We start from the raw sequence: 18594 nt of genomic DNA on the forward strand, positions 1-18594 counted from the left end.
GAGAGGACATATTTAATTTTTCATAACCTCCCACAGCATGGCATTTCAGTCACAGCGTTCCACTGTACGGCTGCTCCACGGCTGGGTGGGTGGGGTTTCTACTTCAAATCAGTCTACAAAAGAAACCTGGCTAATCTGGTTTCTACTATCCTCTACGTTACTTCTGCACGGAAATGTCATCCGTGATTTCTGTTAATTCCGCTTCGTGCTAAACAGGCCTATGTAGATTTTTAGCAGTCATCCCCATGACAGCCAACCTTGTCCCTAGAGATGTTTTGTTCAGCTGTGTGGTGGTTTTGTTTAGCGTTAAAGCAGGGTTATAGTATTTTGAGCTGATGCTGAACCTGATGAGGAGACCTGTAGAGAACAGAATCGGTTTTATGGATAAGGGGCTTGGATTCCTCTGGCAGGATAGTCATCAACATATCGCCATTTTTGTGTGACTTAATGTAGTCTGGCAAGACTATCGATATATTTGCTTTAGATTTCAAGAGGGGTACAAAATAAATGATTGACAGTTCTCCACTGACTGGTTGAACATACCAACTGCACTTCTAATTTTCAATGTGGAAAAAGTGTCCACCAAGACCAGTTTCTGATATATTTAAGGCAGTTGCATAATCATGCTTACTTTTAATCTATGAGGTGTTATAGGTGTTGGAGAGTAGGCTACTATGGCATATTTGATTTCATGTTTGAAAATCCCAACCCCATGACTACTCTCAAAAATGAATCCACAGTACTAATGTCCTCTGGCCTTTCTTCCTTCCTTGCTTGCTTTCTCTCTGGGCACTGTGTGCACAACAACATATAAGCAGTGTGTGGATGGTATCAATTCAGAGGTGACACAAAGGAATGCAAAAGAGCTGCTGGAGCTGAGCAACTTCATTCACAGGGCAAAGAAAACTGCAAAGTCGACAACTTTCATCTCAATACACACAACAGCACAAACCCCCACAGAAGAATCCAAATTCCATCTCTGCGGAAGTCTAACAGAGTTGCAGGAAAGGTGGAGTGATAGGGGATGAGAAGGCCTACTCACTCATTCAACCCTCGCTAGCTGATAGATCGAGACATTACGTTAGGAAAGAGGCTTAAAAAAGACACTTGAACAGGCTAAGTGAATTATGGATGAGGCGGTGGAATGGAAGAGAAGAGAAATATTTGTTGAGAAATATTTCAAAAAGCAGAGGTTTCCATCAAAAGGTTCTTCCCCTCCTCCTGTGTAAATCCTATTAGATGGGTAGGATAGCAAAGGGGGATTAGCTGACCCCGTCCACTCTGTCCAGACGGTTCACACTGATAAAGTATTAAGTAATGACTCCTAAAATTCTCATTGTATAGCCTAAGTCATTGTTGAAAGGAGCGGTAGTCAGCAGAAGCCATCACAGCAACAATATGTTTTAAGATTGTTTTTCCCAAATTTCTGCAACATTAACCTTTTAGAAAAAATCCAGGATGTCTCTTTCAAGTAACCTCACTCTCCCTCTCTCAGGAGGAATTTGCGGCATCTCAGAAATGTCACTTGCAGTTAAAAATCGGGTTGCCGGCCAAGTGTTGGGTGGTGGCTTTGTTACGCGGCTTTGATGTAACCCGTGTGAGATTGAGAGCAAGAGGTGAGAAGGGAGCTGAGCCGGTGAAGGATTGTGGGTGACCAGACAGCGACCAAAGGCTTCAGAACACACCAACTTCACCTGGATGTGACACAAACACCAGGGGGAGGGCAGGAAATAATGGTTACTGGAACCCCCACCAATCAGTCATGTTCTGATGCAGCCAGAGAAAATGTTATATAACTTAAATAAAAGGCTATGCCAGGATCAGACTGCTTGATATCAATCCAATAATGGCCTGGTGGTCTGTTGGTAATCAGTCAAATACTAATATTAATTATCTGTGGTATAAAGTTGATTTGCAAGCTCTAAGTTCTGAATGAGTTCAAAGTTGTTTTTAAAATCTGATAAATACTATAAATGATTTGTGTGTAAAATATTAACAACTGCTTTTTGAATCTCTCTCAGCAACTCTCTGGGGAAAAAGTAAGTTATTTAATTACTTATTGAACTTATAATATTATAATAACATAATACTAATAATTACTGTCATTCTGCAACAGCAATGGGTTACTTGAAGATTTTTTTTCCAGTTATTTTAGATATCTTCTGCTTTATGTTGTGCCATAACAGCTCTTCATAGTTCTATACTGTAAAGGACAACCTGTCAACAATCTTGTCTAAATTCTTTTATAGTTTTTTTAGAAGAAGCAGGGCTACATAGTTTTCACACAAAACACAATGATGTTTTTGACTGGAACCAGGGAGGTGGATGTGATATCAGAGCATTAATGCCCTGACGACTGACACAGAAAAAGGAGACACCAGATCAAGGACCCATCAACCTCTCCCTGTCCCCCAACCTGTCAACTGATTCATCTTATCCATTGACATTTGCTCTCTGCCCCCCCCTGAAAAATATGAGCCGAAATCGCACGGAGAGCTATCAAACTCACTATTTCTTTCCCTGTCGATAAGAGGGCTTGCTTGCTTCACCACATCCACTGACCCGATTTCAAAGTCTTTGCAGTTGGCTCCGAGGCCAGGGGATTTTTCTCTCCCTCCCTCCACAGTCAACCCTCCTGGGGCGGAGAGGCCGACCACTATCGACATTTAAACTGGAATAATGCATGCATAATGCTTTGGCACTGGTGATGCACTGGCAAACCTCATGTCCCACTACTGTCCATAGGGTAAGATGGACGAGTTTTTAAATGCACTCAAAATGGAACTGTGCTCCATGTGCTCACTCAATGAACACTGGGAAATTTATGCCACTCTCATAATATGAAGCTTGAGTTTGTTGGTTTGAGTGATTTTTCTCACCAGACATATCAGGATAAGCCAATCATCCTCATGTTGTGAGAACTGCTGAGGCCTAAGGGGAGAATGTAATACACCAGTTCTGAGTATGATCTTGACCTTTAATATCATGTAATCTGCCATGGCTCATAGGCAGTGGCAGCTATGTTGAACACTGCAACATTGGGTCAAGAAAAAACACCTCTCTCTCTCTTACAGCCATTCTTCCATCTTCTCTAACACTTGCTGGAAGACAAAGGCTGCCAGTTTGGCAACATGCAAGCCAAAGGAGATGACATTGATCTCATCTGATCAGCGTTTGCTAAACAAAACCACAATGTTTTTCATTTATATTTTTTTTTATAACCACTGTCATCTTTGTCTTTTGCTGACAGTGGGAAAAGAATGATGATTTGATATGTTACTGTGCACAAAGTTTTAAATTCACTGTGGTCTTCTGTTAGCCGGTAAGGAATGCTGCTGCTGTGATGCCAGTGAGACGAGAGGGAAACCAAGCAAGTTTAGCGAGTTCCCACTGGAAGGAACATTAACATTACTGAGCTGTCTTTGTGTGTGTTCACAGTCTTGTATTACCTAATGATACTTGGGTGGAGCTGCTGGACTGGTCATGCTGCTCGTACAGCAGGTGTGCTGCACAAAAAAAAGTTTGTAACATTGCTGGATCCTTCAACATGCCACACAATAACACAAATATGCTTCTTTGCAATGGTATACATTGTGTAATGTACTGCATCACACATTAGCTTATAAATTTATTTACCAGTTTATAAGGTTCACAGCTTAGCAGTTAGCTTAGCTTTTTGATACTTGTTGGGTTTTGGTTAACACTGTGTCAGAAATGTTAAACTCTATGTTCAGTTGGTAGGCTCTAATAAATCTTGGGTTTTACTTGGGTGTATTATATTGTTGCTAATGTTTTATCCACCTAATTCAGACGTTAGTATGCGTCAAGGGACCGTGAAAGAATAGCTGAGTCTAGCTAATGGGAATCCAAATAAATCAATAAATCCATCAATCCAGTCTCTAAACCCCTAGCCAGTTCAGGCTGTTCACCTAACATGTCTTTGTACGAGAAAACTGCAGCACCTACACAGACACACAAGTCCTAAATCAATAAATAAAAATCCAACTATGTTCACAACCCTTAAATACCATGCACCATAAACATGCACATCTGTCTTCACCAGAACAGCATATGTAAACAAATAGGCCACTGATACAGTGAACAAACTGAAGAAGTGATATGTACAATAATAAAGATTCTTTCGCATGTAAAAGGGCAGCCTAGGAATAAATAAAACATCATAGTGCAGTTTAATGACCCAATCCTCAATGGCGTAAAGATGTCCATGAATGTCAAAATGTGCTGGTTCTAGTCTTTTGTAGCTGTGGAAAAAATGACATACAAAATTTCAGCTTGGTTAAGTCGATACCAAAATACAGGACATTGCTTAAGAAAAATCTGAAGTGTATGGGTGCGTCAGGAGAAGAATGAAGATGAACTCCAGGCCAAGGTGCTAGTCACTAAATGTCTTTGAAACTGACAGGGACAATGTTGATACTGTTAAATGTCTGTCAGCTCAGCATGACCTGTATAATCCTAGATGCATGTTTCCCAGACTCCAGTGACAGACAAAGCAATCAAAGTCACTTCACTTCCTCCCTCTGCCTTAACTGCTCCACTCAGCCACCACTCCATCTTTCTGTATTCCCACCTGACCGGCCACAGGAGTTCAATTATCATCTGACTCAAAGGTTCTGTAGAAAGTTCAATAATCAGTGTCAACAAAGAAGAATGCTACCTGATTTCAGCCCAATGTATTCATGAAAATGTTACAGGAAGTGGGACGAGCATTTCATTTTAGAAAATCAGATGACATTTCCTCCTGGTGTGAAAAGGCCAGAGATTTTGTTCTTCTCTGCCTCACAGCAGCAGCGGAGGAAAGCCGGCTTTATGATACCATGATTCACTGGCAGCCTAATGAGAGCCACAGCTCTAAGCTGTTTATGTGGCATAAAGGCTGCCTCTATTAGTGCTGCAGTTAGAGTGTGGGAGCTGGGCATTGGGCGGCAGCGCAGCGACAGTTCAGCTCCTAACAATATTCATTTACTAACAGGACTGGACGTCGTCAGCTGGCAGCTCAGTGAGGCCCAGAGTGGAGGCAGAAACGGAAACAGGATGATACTTAGCAAATGTAATTAAACACAAGGGGTTTGTCACAGAGTGTGCTGATCAGAGCAGGTCTTCTTATCCAGTATTTAATGCCGTAATGTGCACACAAATACAAACACTGTTATAGTTACGCATTCAATTACATACTGTATTATACTGTATGTAAGTTGAACAGAAATAGACTGATTGAAAGGTCCAAGAAATCAAATAGTGAAAGTACTGGAACACTTCCCTACTGCAGTCAAAGCTGTATGGAGAACAAGTAAATAAAGAAAAAAGTGCAGGTTAACTGTATTACTTTGCAACAAAGGAAACAGAGTACAAGAATAGGATGAAAAAGACTGCGTTTAACCATGTGCTGTGTAAAATCATATCCACAAAAATACAGTGCAACTTGTAAATATGTACAATTTACTCTGTACACACATATTTTAATATTTTAATTTGATATGATTTTACACAACACAAATGTAAAAATACATGTTTTGGGTAGTGAGATATTTGTGTATATTTTTTTTACAGATCTCCGCAGTACACATTGGACAAAATTCCACAAATGTGTAAAAATGAAGTTACAAATGTAACATGAGTCACAAATTGACAGAAAGCAATCTGCAAATGTGCAAAAACTGTTTTGTGAGTAGAAGTCACTCTGTATTTTTGTGGATATGATTTTACACATCACAAATGTAAAAATACATATTTGTAGATAATGAAATATTTGCGCATCATAGTACACATTTGTGGATTGTTTTCTGTGGGTTACAAATATTAAAGTCCAATAAAATTTTCCATAACAAAGAACTTGTCTCGGTACTTGTCTTGTAAGATCTTAGTGCTGCATTCGACACCTTTGACATCACATCCTATTACAGAGACTCAAATTTTTAATTGGCAGTAAAGGAACTGCACTACGCTGATTAACGTTATATTTCATCAGATCAATCTCAGTTTGTACATGTTAAAGATGAATCATCCATGCACGGCAAAGTTAGTCATGGTGCTCCACAAGGATCTGTGCTTGGACCAATCCTGTTTACATTATGCTTCCTTTAGCCAATATTATTAGGAAACACCCCATAAACTTCCATTGTTATGCAGATGATTCCCAATTATATCTATTAATCAAGCCAGATAAAACCAGTTAGATAAAATTCAAAAGACAAAAACCTGGATGACCTGCAATTTTCTGATGTTAAACTCAGACAAAACTAAAGTTATTGAACCTGCCCCCAAACACCTCAGAGCAGCTAGAGCTACACCAGAGTTACTCGAGATGGCATTGCCCTGGCCTGCAGCACCACCGTGAGGATATGTCCTTCAACTTCCACATAAAACGGAAGGTTTACGGATGAAATATTCCACGTATTTGTTACTTCTGGGCTGGATTACTGCAATTCCGTGTAATCACACTGCCCAAATAAGTCCCATAAGACTCTCCAGAATGCTGCAGCACGTGTACTGACAAGAACCAGGAAAAGAGATCACATCTCTCCTGTATTAGCTTCTCTTGCCTGGGACCCTGTAAAATCCAGAAGAGAATTTAAAATCCTTATGCTCATCTACAAAGCTCTTAATGGTTAGGCACCATCTTATCTTAAAGAGCTCATTTTACCTTATTATGCTACAAGAACCCAGTTTGGGTTTGGGATGCAGACATCATCTCCACATTTCAGAGCAGGCTTAAGACTTGCCTCTTTCAAAAAGCTTATAGTTAGTGCTGGTTCATGTGAGCCCTGAGGCATCCCTTAGTTATGCTGCTATAGGCCTAGACTGCTGGGAGTCTTCCCATGAGACAATGAGCTCCTGTCCCTCTCTATCTGTATGCATTTTTATCCCATCATGGCATGTTAGTAATTCAACTTCTTCCCTCTTTCGTAGGTTTGTGGGTTCTCGTCTCTCTCCTCGTTCCTGACACTTTAAGCAGGTATTTCTGCCTCCTGAGCTAAAGAGTCTGGATCTGTGGTTGCAGCTACCTACTGTTCCTGCTCGACACCCACTGCTACAATTATTATTATTATTCCTATTTTTATCATCATTACCCCCCACCCCACCCCACCCACAAAAACTGGTTGAGGCAGATGTCACTCACCCTGATTGTAGGTTCTGCTCAAGGTTTCTACCTGTTACCTGTACCTACCTGAACCTTTTCCTTACCATTTTCACCAAGTGCTTGGTCATGGTGGGAACTATTTGGTCTCTGTAAACAATATTACAAAGAGTATAGTCCAAACCTAAATAACATTTTAATAAAATTGATAAAATTGAATACAATTTGTTTCTGTTTATGTGAAACAATATTGCTAGTGACACAAGGCACATTTCAAGTGCATAAATTTATACTGGCTTTTTGGACTTGGCAAGCACTGAAGTCAGACACTAGTCATGATAAAAAGTAATCAACTCAGTCATGACTTGTCTGTCCTTCATTACCTCTGACCGCATCACATCCAGTCCTGGCTCCTCTCCAAGTGCAAGGTTGCATGGTGAACATCCCACAGAGACAGAGACAGAGAGAAATACACAGAAAGATAGCGAGAGACAGGGAACGGATGCCTGCCTCTTCAACAGCTTCTCCTTTTACATCTCACAGGAAAAGGACCACTGCACACAAAGGTTCATTTCAAACTAAGGATTAGTGGATTTCAACTAAACTGCAGGTGGAAGAACCACAATGGCACTCATACCTGCATCGCTGCATCATTGACTCTTCACAGAACCAGCTCCATTCTGGGACCTGTGAGGTTACTGGCTTTGAAAAGACAGACTCCTTCTGAAAAATCTCTTGGTGAACATGTGTGAAGCAATTTCTTTGACTAGAGTTAAAAAAACTTGTTCTTTTTTGATCTTTTCACAGGAGGATGGCCATAGAGTGGACCAATTATGACGTCTGCCATAGAAAGCTTGGCCTGCATCATATAACTGTATCCCAAACTGATGCCCTGCTCTGATTATACAATGGCCTCAGCATGTTTCTGCACCTGAAGATGGATCATAATGGGACGCAGCTGTGTACAAAAACAAATGTGAAATTTGACGGGTTTTGATGCAGCGTGAATGTGCCAGACGGAGCTTAACGTGGAGCAGCAGATTTCTGCTTCTACTGCCTGTGAACAAAACTGAATTTGGAGAAGAGACTGGATGGGAAGATTCAACCTAGAACAATTTCAAACATATTCCTCTAGGTTTCTTCTCGCATTCTTATTGAGTGGAGCAAATCACATCTCTTACAAGTCATCTTTATACATCTTGCAAAGAAAATCACACATTTGAAGTGACTGGGATGTCTGGGATGGCTCGGGGATTCAGTAAAATGTGACCTGCTCACATTTGTCATCAAGAAAACTAGCTCAACAAAACTGTGTACCAATTTGTTTTTAGCAGTGAGGTAGGTGATACAGTGACACAGGAGCTTTGTGTGTATTTGTGTGTGGGTGTGAGACAGGGAGAGATAGAGGAAAGGATACATGTGACGGAACTCAAGCAGCTACAACTTTTACACCTGACGACCAAGTCAAGTTTCATTACTAAATGGTATGAAATAGCAGTAGCAACAGCAGTATCTGCATTGTAAATAAGCCGTGATCACATTTATCATTTTACCTTTGCGTTGGCTTTGGTCTTGCTGCTGCTGCTGCTACTGTTGTTGTTGGGGCTGGAATTAGCATCTTCATGAACTCTGTCCAAAAGCCAGAGGAGGAATTCGAGGGCATCATGCTGAGAGTTTCCCCGAAACTGAGAGCTGTACTTGGCCACAGTGCTCTAAGGAGAGAAGAGACATCATAATTAGTCTGTCACTTTGGGTGATTTGAAAAGTCATTAAATAGTGACATCCATCCTAACAAAACGAGGCCATGATCACATGGAACACTGGGAAAACATTGTTTTTGTTAAGAGTTGGTTCGGCTTGACACACTCAGGAAAGAGGTGGGAAAAAAATCAGGAACATGTCTCTCTTATCATCAATTAATGCAGACTCATTTGAAAACATCTGTCAGACATTATTTGGCTATGATAAGATCATGTAATAAAGTCATTCACACTTATCTTTGGACACTGCACTCTATAAAAATAGGAACTGTTTTATCAGTAAAAAAGTCAAGTGCAAAAGATGAAGAGGCAGAGCGCACTAATCACAATAGACCGCACAGAAGATACACATTGCAAATCACGTTATCTGGCCCAAAACATTTTCAGCAATGTAAATTATATTGTCAGACAGGAACACCAAGTTCAAACTGCTGTTCATACTTTTTTAGGACTGGATTTTAGGACTGTGGTTGTTTTACAATAATGTACAGCCACATCAGTCACTCATGAGCCATTTGTGGTGCCCAATAACATTTAAAGAAAAACAAACAACAAAAAAAACTGTTCTCCAAACACATTTATACACTGCATACCAAATGACAACTCACACAGAAGTTATCCCAAACCTGACGGGTCATTCTAGAAAAAAGAACAGGCACACGGTCTAATTCAACTATAAGGAAGGAGTTGTGAGTTTATGAGTCAGACAGAGAAAATGACACACAACAAACTATCGACAGCATTAACACAACACTGGATGGCTACCTTTCCGTCTCTCTCCCTCTCTGCGTGTGACTGACAGGATCCAGGCTCAGCTCCACACCTCATTAAAAACCACCACACCATACCTACGGTATGCCATCATCTAAATATAAACACAAGAGGGAGCCCCCCCCCCTACCTGACGGAGATAGCCCGCTAATGAGCTTCATCACTATGAGGAAGCCCTGACAGGGGATGGAGGGATGAGGGACAGATGGAGAGAGGGAGCAGTGATGCAAGGGAGGAGAGGAGTGAGGGAAGGATGCTGGCAGAGCTTCAACAGACCTGCGAATGTTTTGTTGTCTCCCTATCAAAAGGACGGCACAGTTGCAGCTGGCCCAGAGATGAAAAGTGAGAAAACGGAGGCAGCACAGTTTTTCAAAGTTACCAACAAAATACGAGGGGACAAAAACACTAAGGCAAAGAGAAAGACGGGCAGTTTCCAAGGTTACAGTGAGTCTGGGCACAGAAACCTGATGGCATCAAGAGGTTACGACTTCATTAAGATGAGGGGATGACTTCTCCACTGGCCTCATCTCTGCTGCCTACTCTCTGTGTGTGTGTGTGTGTGTGTGCGCCAAAGCTGGTGATGGGAATTTTGTTCATCTATTTGGTATCTGTTCACAGTGGTGTCTCTCAGAGTGTCTCTGGTTAAATGTGCCACACAGCCTCAAAAGCACTTTAAAAGATTTGGCAAAGTTGTATTCCCAAGCTTTAAGTCTTGTTTAATTGAATTCTTGTAAGGGGAGAAATGAAAGGAAGAACAAAACGAATAAGATGGCGAGGACAAAGACAAAGAAAACAATTGCAGATTAGTTGAAATGTCGAGTTCCTCTGCAAACACTTGCAGTGTTGGAAGCTGACCTGGGCTCAGCTCTGGTGGGATCTTAAGTGTTTGTTGAGCAAACGCGTCAGAGCCAGTCAAGGAGAGGACAAAGGTGGGTGTAAGAGTCAACTTTTTGAAAGAACTATTGATTAGCCAAGAGACAAGGATCAGATTCTCAACCCACACCTGACTAGGCCTGACCCGATGTGGTGGATTCTGGCAGCATTTCTCTTAATGTGTTGTAGCTTGATGTAAGCTTCATTTCATTTATTGATTTTGTTCAGTTTTTCTCAGTATATCAGAGCATGTAGAACAAAACTGCATAGTCTCTATTTTTCCATAATATAGGGCTATTTACTGCAATCTTGCAACATCCCCTGCTTCGACACCCAGATGTCTATTTTAGAGTCCTGTCTTGCTACCTTTGCTTCACCTCACACCGTTACCCCCTCACGCCCTCGCCACATCCATCCTCCTACTCTGTAAACAATGACTGATCCGAGTGCTGACAGACCAGGAATTTACTACAACCATACATCAAGCAAATGTCCCTCCTCTCTCCCTCTCTCTTTCCCTAAAAAAAACATTTACACCACCTCACCTCATCGTTGTCCAGCCTGCCAAACAGGCCGGGATGGATATCTCCGTGACAGAAAATGATACTGACAAATTATGACAGGGTATGATGACCTTAAGAGGAACTGCACACTCTTTTCCACACTCTACCCACCCCCCCCCCCAGGTGTGGCTGGAATGAGGCTGGATAGAATCTGTCATTACTAGCAGCTCCATTTGCCATTTCATTTTTCAACAGCCTGGTGTTGCCGGCTCACCTTTGCTGTCAGAACAGACCGGACGCAGAGCAGTCATCACTTACAACCTCCACTTATTCCTCTCTCCCTCCCCTCACGCTGTGTTTCATCTATCCTTTTCCAGTATCACACACACACACCCTCACGGTCCTCTTTCTTTTCCTCTCTATTTTGTCTTTTTCTTTCCCCTCTATCATGCAAGAACCATTCCCTCCACTAATCAGTCCCAGCTGAGCTCCAGCCAGCCCAGCTTACCCCTAGAAAACACACACATACACACACAGACGAGCCTCTCTTAGTAGTGTTAGAACCAGTCCTTCCCTGCCTCCTCCTCCTGCTGTCCTCCTTCCAAATCTGCTACTTCATGTTTTACCCTGGGCCACAGTGGATTCACCTCCAGAACAATGGAGAACTAGGCAGGTATTTTTGATGACATATCTAAGTGCTATGTCTTGGAATCAGACCTTTATTTTCTCTGCAACGCTGAGAGGCTTGGAAACTCTTCAATAAAAAGGTTCCAGCGAGTCAAAATTGAACAAAGCCTGCGTGTCTGCAGATGTCGCCGGCGTGGGATTTACAGGCGATCAGTAAGAAATAAGAAGGGATGAGATGCGATGGAAATAATCGCCTCTGAATGGTTCACAGTCCAGAGAAGGCTCCCTGGGCTCTGCTGAAACTGAGAAATTGATACTCACAGTTGAGGCTGTTAATACGCTACTGTGTGCACGACTGAGAGTCTAGGAAGCTGTGTCTGTCACGCTGCCGAGAGCTTGCATACCATTTCCATGTGCTTCCTATCACTGAAATAAAAGTAGGAAAGTCGGGTGGTGATGGGGCAATGGATAAGACACATGCCTTTGATGTGAGAGACCCGGGTTCAATACTGTGACCCTGAGCAAGACACTTAACCCCTAGTTGCTCCAGAGGCGTGCAACCTCTGACATGTATAGCAATTGTAAGTCGCTTTGGATAAAAGCGTCAGCTAAATGAATAAATGTAAATGTAAGTCATCCCAGGCTCTCTTCGATGATTCAGTGTCAAATCCCAGAATTCGATTGATTTATTCCCATGGCTTCTTACATTGTGTCATTCAGGCTTGGTACATAAATCATGGGAGGCATAATAAACTTGTGGAAAATGGTCTCATATTGTTGTGCTTTCACAGACACAGCGCAGACATACTTCTTGTGTTTCTTTATCACCCTTTTGTCACAGCGGTGTAGACATAATGGAGTGTGGCTCACTGAGTCATGGGAATGCATGCTGCTTCCAAACAGCATATGGTGGCTCTGTAACAGTACTTTTAAGTGGTCTAGCTTGTGTTTTATAAGTGTGAGATGAAGCGTTTGAAGCATGACTACTTCGCCGCTCACTTCAACAGCTGAGACATAGACCCTACTGCATGTCTGTGGCCAAATATACTGTAAAATACGCTGTTATAATATCTATTGTAGAGCTTGAAAACAAAAAACAAAATCTTCTAGCCTGTTTACACTGCTAAAAATCTCCACAAAATAGTCCCCCATCTGCTTCACTGACAAACTGCCGCAATCAAACTAGAATGAGAGGCAGAGTCCAGGTGGTGCGTGTCCCCACAGCAATGTGTGGGTGTCTTTCTATAAACAGTGTATACGTCTTCAGCACTGAGAGTGAGGATGAGAGTGGTCCTTGAAGGAGAGCAGAGACAAGAAAAGACAAACAAACCATCAGTCTCGTTGGCCTGCCTCACTGTCACACACTGCCTGCACTCCCGGAACAAACAAGACTACTTAAAACACGGGACTTCATCTTCCCGGCTGAGTTCCACTGGCCTCACGGAGCTGCATCCTGTCAAGCGTAAGAAGATGGATCCGGGCTCCTCGCTCCAACTGCTAAAAGTAGTTACTGTGTTGTTAAATCCTTTAGGTTAGGAGTGTAAAGTGGTAAAAGTGGTCATCAAGTTAAATTGATGTAGACAACTTTTTAGGCCAGCAAATCAAAGGACACTTCATCCTTCCAGATTTCATCAACATCAAATGTGTAGCAAAGCAGTTATGTCAAAGTTGGACATGACCTTTAAATACAGCACCTCCATTCGGCTGATCACTGTCATTTAGAAGCATAGCTGCATTTGGTAACACATTTCATATCAGTCAAACTCATTGTGTAGGACACATAAGGATCTAATGAGGGCGTGCAGGTGAGCCATTTTACAAATGAGGTAAGTGCTGAGTTAACCCTAACCCCTAACCCTCAGCTACCCTCTACACTGTGTATAAGTGCCCACAGAAGACACGGTGAATATTCCCCTGTCTTAATCTAACAATGATCCGCAGGAGAACCTTCTCCTTTCTCATCCTTTCACTTTCCAGTGAGGAATAAGTACCTCACTTTTTAATCAAACCACAACCATAAGCATGACTTATTAAAACCAGTCTAGTGATTCACATAATTAAAACTTTACTGTGATATTGGGTCAAATACGGACATTGTCTTTTATTTTATTTTGAATGTTTGGATGCAGCAGAATATAACAGACATATTCTGCATTTTGTTTTTTCAAAAGGCCAAGAAAGCAAAACAAAACTTGTTTTCAGTCAAACATTTTTGAGAAAACGCATCCAACATTTAAATGCTGACTGAATTCCCTGCTACAACACTGAGGTCATTCCGGAATCTTGAGTTGAAACATTGTGACTTCTACTGACAAGTCATTACTCCTACTCATTCCTAATACCAATCCCAAAGCAAAAGAAGGTAGAAAAAGTACTGCAAGAACCCTTATCTCACAGCAAAGTTTCTTTGTTCCACTTCTTTGCAGGCCAGTGCCTTTCTTTAAATGTGGAGAGATGTGGTAATAATCAGTTGTCAAAGTTGTCTGTCCCTTTTTTTCCAATTGTAGATTAAGGGGGGTCTTGTGAGGATCACAGAAGGCCAATAGTTTTGTTTACCAGCAATGTCTCTCCCTCCCACTTTCACTTTCTCTCTCTTTCTGAGTGCACGCCATTGGAGGCGTCTCAGCAGGGGGGCATCCTCCCTTTCCAGGCTGAATGCACTTGCTACAGTAAACATCCTCTCTCCTGCCTCCCCCTGGGATGAGCAGACAGACACAAATCACTGTGTCGATGCGATGGGGCGAGGCGAGAAAGAAAAAGGGAGTGAAGGACACGCTTTGTTTTTATTGCAGCCAAGTATGATGAGAGGTAATAAAGGAAAAAAAGAGGAAAGAGCGAATGCCTCTATTTAAACATAGGACGGCACATTCACACATTACGTTCAAGAGCTAAAACTCAGTATTTCCTTCCAGCAGGTGGCCATTCCAGTCACTGATATCTGATAGTGTCCGCAGGAGCTGAAGAGAGGAGCTTGTGCTCTCTGGCAGACAGCCAGAGGGCTGGACAGGGGCACAGCAGGAGTCCTCAGGCGGATGGCTTGGGGGCAGAACAGATAGGCGGAGCAGGTCCGGAGGGCAACCAGAAAGCAGGACTGATGGGCTGAGTAGATCTGAAGGGCGACCAGGAAGCAAGACCGAAGGGCTGAGCAGGTCCAGTGGGCAACCAGGAGGCAAGACTGAAGGACAGAGCAAGTCCGGAGGGTGACCAGGAGACAGGACAGCGGCATGGAGAAGAAACTAGGCAGTGGCGTAGATGAGGAGCAGGGCAGTAGAGGCTCTGGGGGTGATGAGAGACTTAGATTGCCAATGGTGTTGGGAGCCATGACGTCCTCGTCTACTCTTGTGGCCTCCACGGGAGCCAGGGGACTCTTGTGGCTAGCAGGGCAGGATGAAGGCTGGTGGCTAGCATGCATGAAGCTTGCTGATAGGTCATCAGGCTGAAGAGCAGACTGAGGTGCAGACTGAAAGCTAGCGGACCAGATGCTAGCAGGCTGGACTGGAGACTTACTGCTAGCAGACTGGAATGCCAGCTGAAATGCAGGGGTGCAAAGTCTGAAAGAAAGTCTGTAGCCCACTAAGGTACTGAATCCTTCAGCCAAGGCTTTGAGAACACAACTTTATGTGCTTCTCTATGAAAGTCTCTGACTGTCCTCCACATAACCTTAAAGTGATAAGATCTGTGACTACATCATAAAGTTTATCCGAGTTGGTGTCTGCTGGTCAGATTGTTCTGTTACGTTAGCCAAGCACAGACACAGAAAAACAAGAGCTTAGGAACCAAACGCAGGACACCCAGGCTGAGCAGGTTTGGTTCTCAGTGTTTATAAATAAAAGTATACAACTTACACCACAGGTGAGGCACGCAGTCCTTTTATTTGTCTGCACAGAGTCAAGATAGTGAAGCTGCATGTGACAAGAGTTTAAAATCTGCTCTTTAAATTTTTCATTTATGCAGGTGCTCAGCATTAATGATCCATAACACCATGACTCCTTGTTGGGGGGTTTTTCCCCAGATGAAAGCTCTTATTCTGTATTAATCAGTAACTTTTCCTTACAGCTTTGGACTAGATTGCACTCTCTATTCATTTATTACTAACTCATGGTTGTGGTTGAAGAAAGCTTTGTCCAAAGTCACTGTCATGAATATCCCACTGTGTGTACCGTGCAATGTGCGATTGTGTGTGTGTGTTTTTTTTGTGTACATACTGCATACCCACTGCCCTACAACATCCCCCAGGCTGTTGATGCAACAGAGCAGTTACTACTCAGTGAGCCTACTAGTTGACTGTCATCCAAAAAGCCCAGAGGGAAGGCTGGGGGCCCTGCACCCCTGGCTCTCACAACAGCCATGAGTGACTGCAAGAGAGAAAGAAGACTTCTGTGTTTAAGTGTGCTGCCACTTGTTGATTTGATATACTTACATTTTGACAGATAATGTTGCAACTGTAATGTAGTCCATGCACTTCTATTACATGCATTTAACAGTGTTAATAAGACAGGAATGCTCAATTCCCACACACTCCACTTGACAGTTGGGGAATGCAGACAAACCACCTGAAGTGCTTGTAGAGCAGGTGAGTCAAGTGAAGACACTGCAGCCTGCATGTAATCAGTAACACTACACACATACCTGAAACTACCACTAGTTCAACAAACAATAGAACTGTGAGGCGAAGTGGTGAGGGTTTTTTTTATTGTTCTTACTGCTTCACATAGCTAATGTTTGCCTCCTCCCCATGAAACATTAGAACGTATCCTGTGCGCCTTTATTTGCGGAAATGGGACGTGCAGGTTGACCCTTGAACCTAATTCAATCAAGTGCTCACCTGACGTGTTCATTCAAATATTTGTTTTGCCAAGACTGAGATAGTTGGGAACTACCACTTACAAATCCCACAAAATCCTCATGACACACTCTGCTTCACGCTGTGCTGGTAGCCTTGCTCTTGAGTAGAGGCACAGGACACACAAGTTACACTAAAGCTATTATGACTGTGTGCTGAGGTAAATAAACTGTGTGGCTAGTAACTGAAGAGATTCCATGGGAAGAATATGAACAAGTAATCTAGCCTGAAGATAATGACGTCCCTTATCCATTTCTGGAGTAGCTCACAGGGGGTCCCGGGGCACAGATTTCCTGTTGAGCCCCTATCGACCCCCCTCTTTCTCCCTTTTTCTGTCCAACGAGTATGTACACTGTCCTCTCCAAGTACACGCTGAGTGCAGCACACACAGCAGACAACTCAAGGCAACGTAATTATATTTTGCCTTGAGACCCAGAAACCCACCAGTGCTCCTGTGCTGGATTGCTACCTGTTCACATGTTTGTAGTGTGTTAGTTTCGTGGTAATTTAATTTAAAATGCCCTAAGGCCCATGTTTTGTGTTGCATTGTGCTTAAGTATGTTCCCAGACAAATGTGCAGTTAATCACATAATCACAAACCTACTGACACATGGTTTAACCTGGGGACTTTAGGGCCCCTGGGGGTCTGGGGCCCATGCTTGCCTTGTTAATGGAAATATAGCCATGCTATTATCCAGCTTGCTGAATAAATTGCAAAAAATATCCATGTAATATTTAACAAAACACACAAGAAAACGATATTTGTTCATTGACATCTCTCTCTCTCTTTATAGTAGCCTAGCCTAATTTCTAATCACCAGGCCTGGCAGGAAAGTATGCTGTGTCCAAAACAGTACTTTCCACTGAGGTAAATGAGGACACACAACTAAACAACACAACAAACCAGTGACATAAGCAGCAGCCTGATAGACAAACATCCAGATGCCCTCTCTGTCCTCACCTTGAAGTCCACAGACAGCTGCGGCGTGTATTCCAGCGTCCACAGCGCTCTAACCAGCGACGCCAGTTGCTCGGTCACTTCTCCCCTGGCGGTCTGCCTCTCTTCGCCTCTCACCTCCCCGTTCACCCTCCGGTGGCTTATATCCGACTTGTACTGCTCCAGCCCGAGGTATTCGGCCAGCAGGTCCGTGTTGCTGAGGCACTGAACCACGGCGTTCATGAAACAGGTGTTGCCGTGGTTCTTCAGTCCCAGCACCCCGGGGGTTTTGTCGCCGTAGCACCACGACAGCCTGTCTTTCACCGAGCCGTGAGTGGAGGAAACCGTGTTGCTCTTCTTCACGGTGCCCTCCCTGGAGATCTGCGACGAGTCGTCTTTGAAACCCCCAGAAGCGCTTCGCCCGAAGCCGCCGTCGTCGTCCTCAGCGTCCGGCGGTTCAACGTCGCCAAAGTGCGCCAAAGTGCCCAAAGTTTTAAGGATCCTTCCCATGAAATTCCCAAAAGATCGCACCGACTTCCTCCTGGCAAACCTCCCGGTTTTGTATTTATTCTCTTTTCGCTTCGTCGTTTTCGGTTTCATGGGTTTCCTTACCTTGTTTTCCTTGCGGGTATCCATGGCTCTATTACTTAATAGGACGGAGAGAAAATGAAACAGGCTGCAGAATCGCACCTGTCTGCCAGGCTGTATACCCCTCCTCCTTCGCTTCCCTTTTCTCTACAAACCTTACCACTGAGGTGGCACCGACTTGGTACCAATAAGGCACATGATTACTTATATTATTCCCTTGACATCCCGACAGTTCCCAGTACGCTGTGGTCACCAGTCCGCGCACTCTGATGGGTAACGCTGTCTCCTGGACCTACAGAGATGAGCTGCTTTCCTTCCTCCACATCGCAGGTCAATTACACTTCCTCGTCGACGGCTCTGGACGGCGCTGGATCTTGCGCTGGCGGTCTTTCACTCTCTCACCGCTATTCCACCCTCCCTCTCCTCTCATCTCCTCTCCTGTCTATGGGGCCACATTATAATGAACAACTTTTCTATTTGGAGGATTCCGTCTAACGCCCGCCCCTTAGACATGAATTTAATTAACCTGGATTAGATTGCTTGTACTTTATCACAATAGAAAGGTTGACACAATGAACAGGGACACTCATTTC

The 18594-nt window shown here is 43.3% G+C and overlaps 1 protein-coding gene across 1 annotated transcript in view; it reads right to left on the reverse strand.

The window, feature by feature from the left end:
- usp43a (ubiquitin specific peptidase 43a) overlaps positions 1–18480 on the reverse strand; it is a 146711-nt gene extending 128231 nt beyond the window's left edge. The window contains exons 1-2 of the mRNA XM_038713771.1: positions 17438–18480; positions 8653–8811 (exon numbers count right to left, since the gene is read on the reverse strand). Of these exons, the coding sequence (XP_038569699.1) occupies positions 8653–8811; positions 17438–18049 (771 nt within the window). The 5' untranslated portion in view covers positions 18050–18480. The remainder of the gene's footprint in view (positions 1–8652; positions 8812–17437) is intronic.
- Positions 18481–18594: the final 114 nt, after the last annotated feature.

The sequence above is a fragment of the Micropterus salmoides genome, unplaced genomic scaffold, assembly GCF_014851395.1.
Source record: "Micropterus salmoides isolate LMB-PRFRI ecotype aquatic unplaced genomic scaffold, ASM1485139v1 Ms_hic_scaffold_12, whole genome shotgun sequence".
In the NCBI taxonomy this organism is placed as follows: domain Eukaryota; kingdom Metazoa; phylum Chordata; class Actinopteri; order Centrarchiformes; family Centrarchidae; genus Micropterus; species Micropterus salmoides.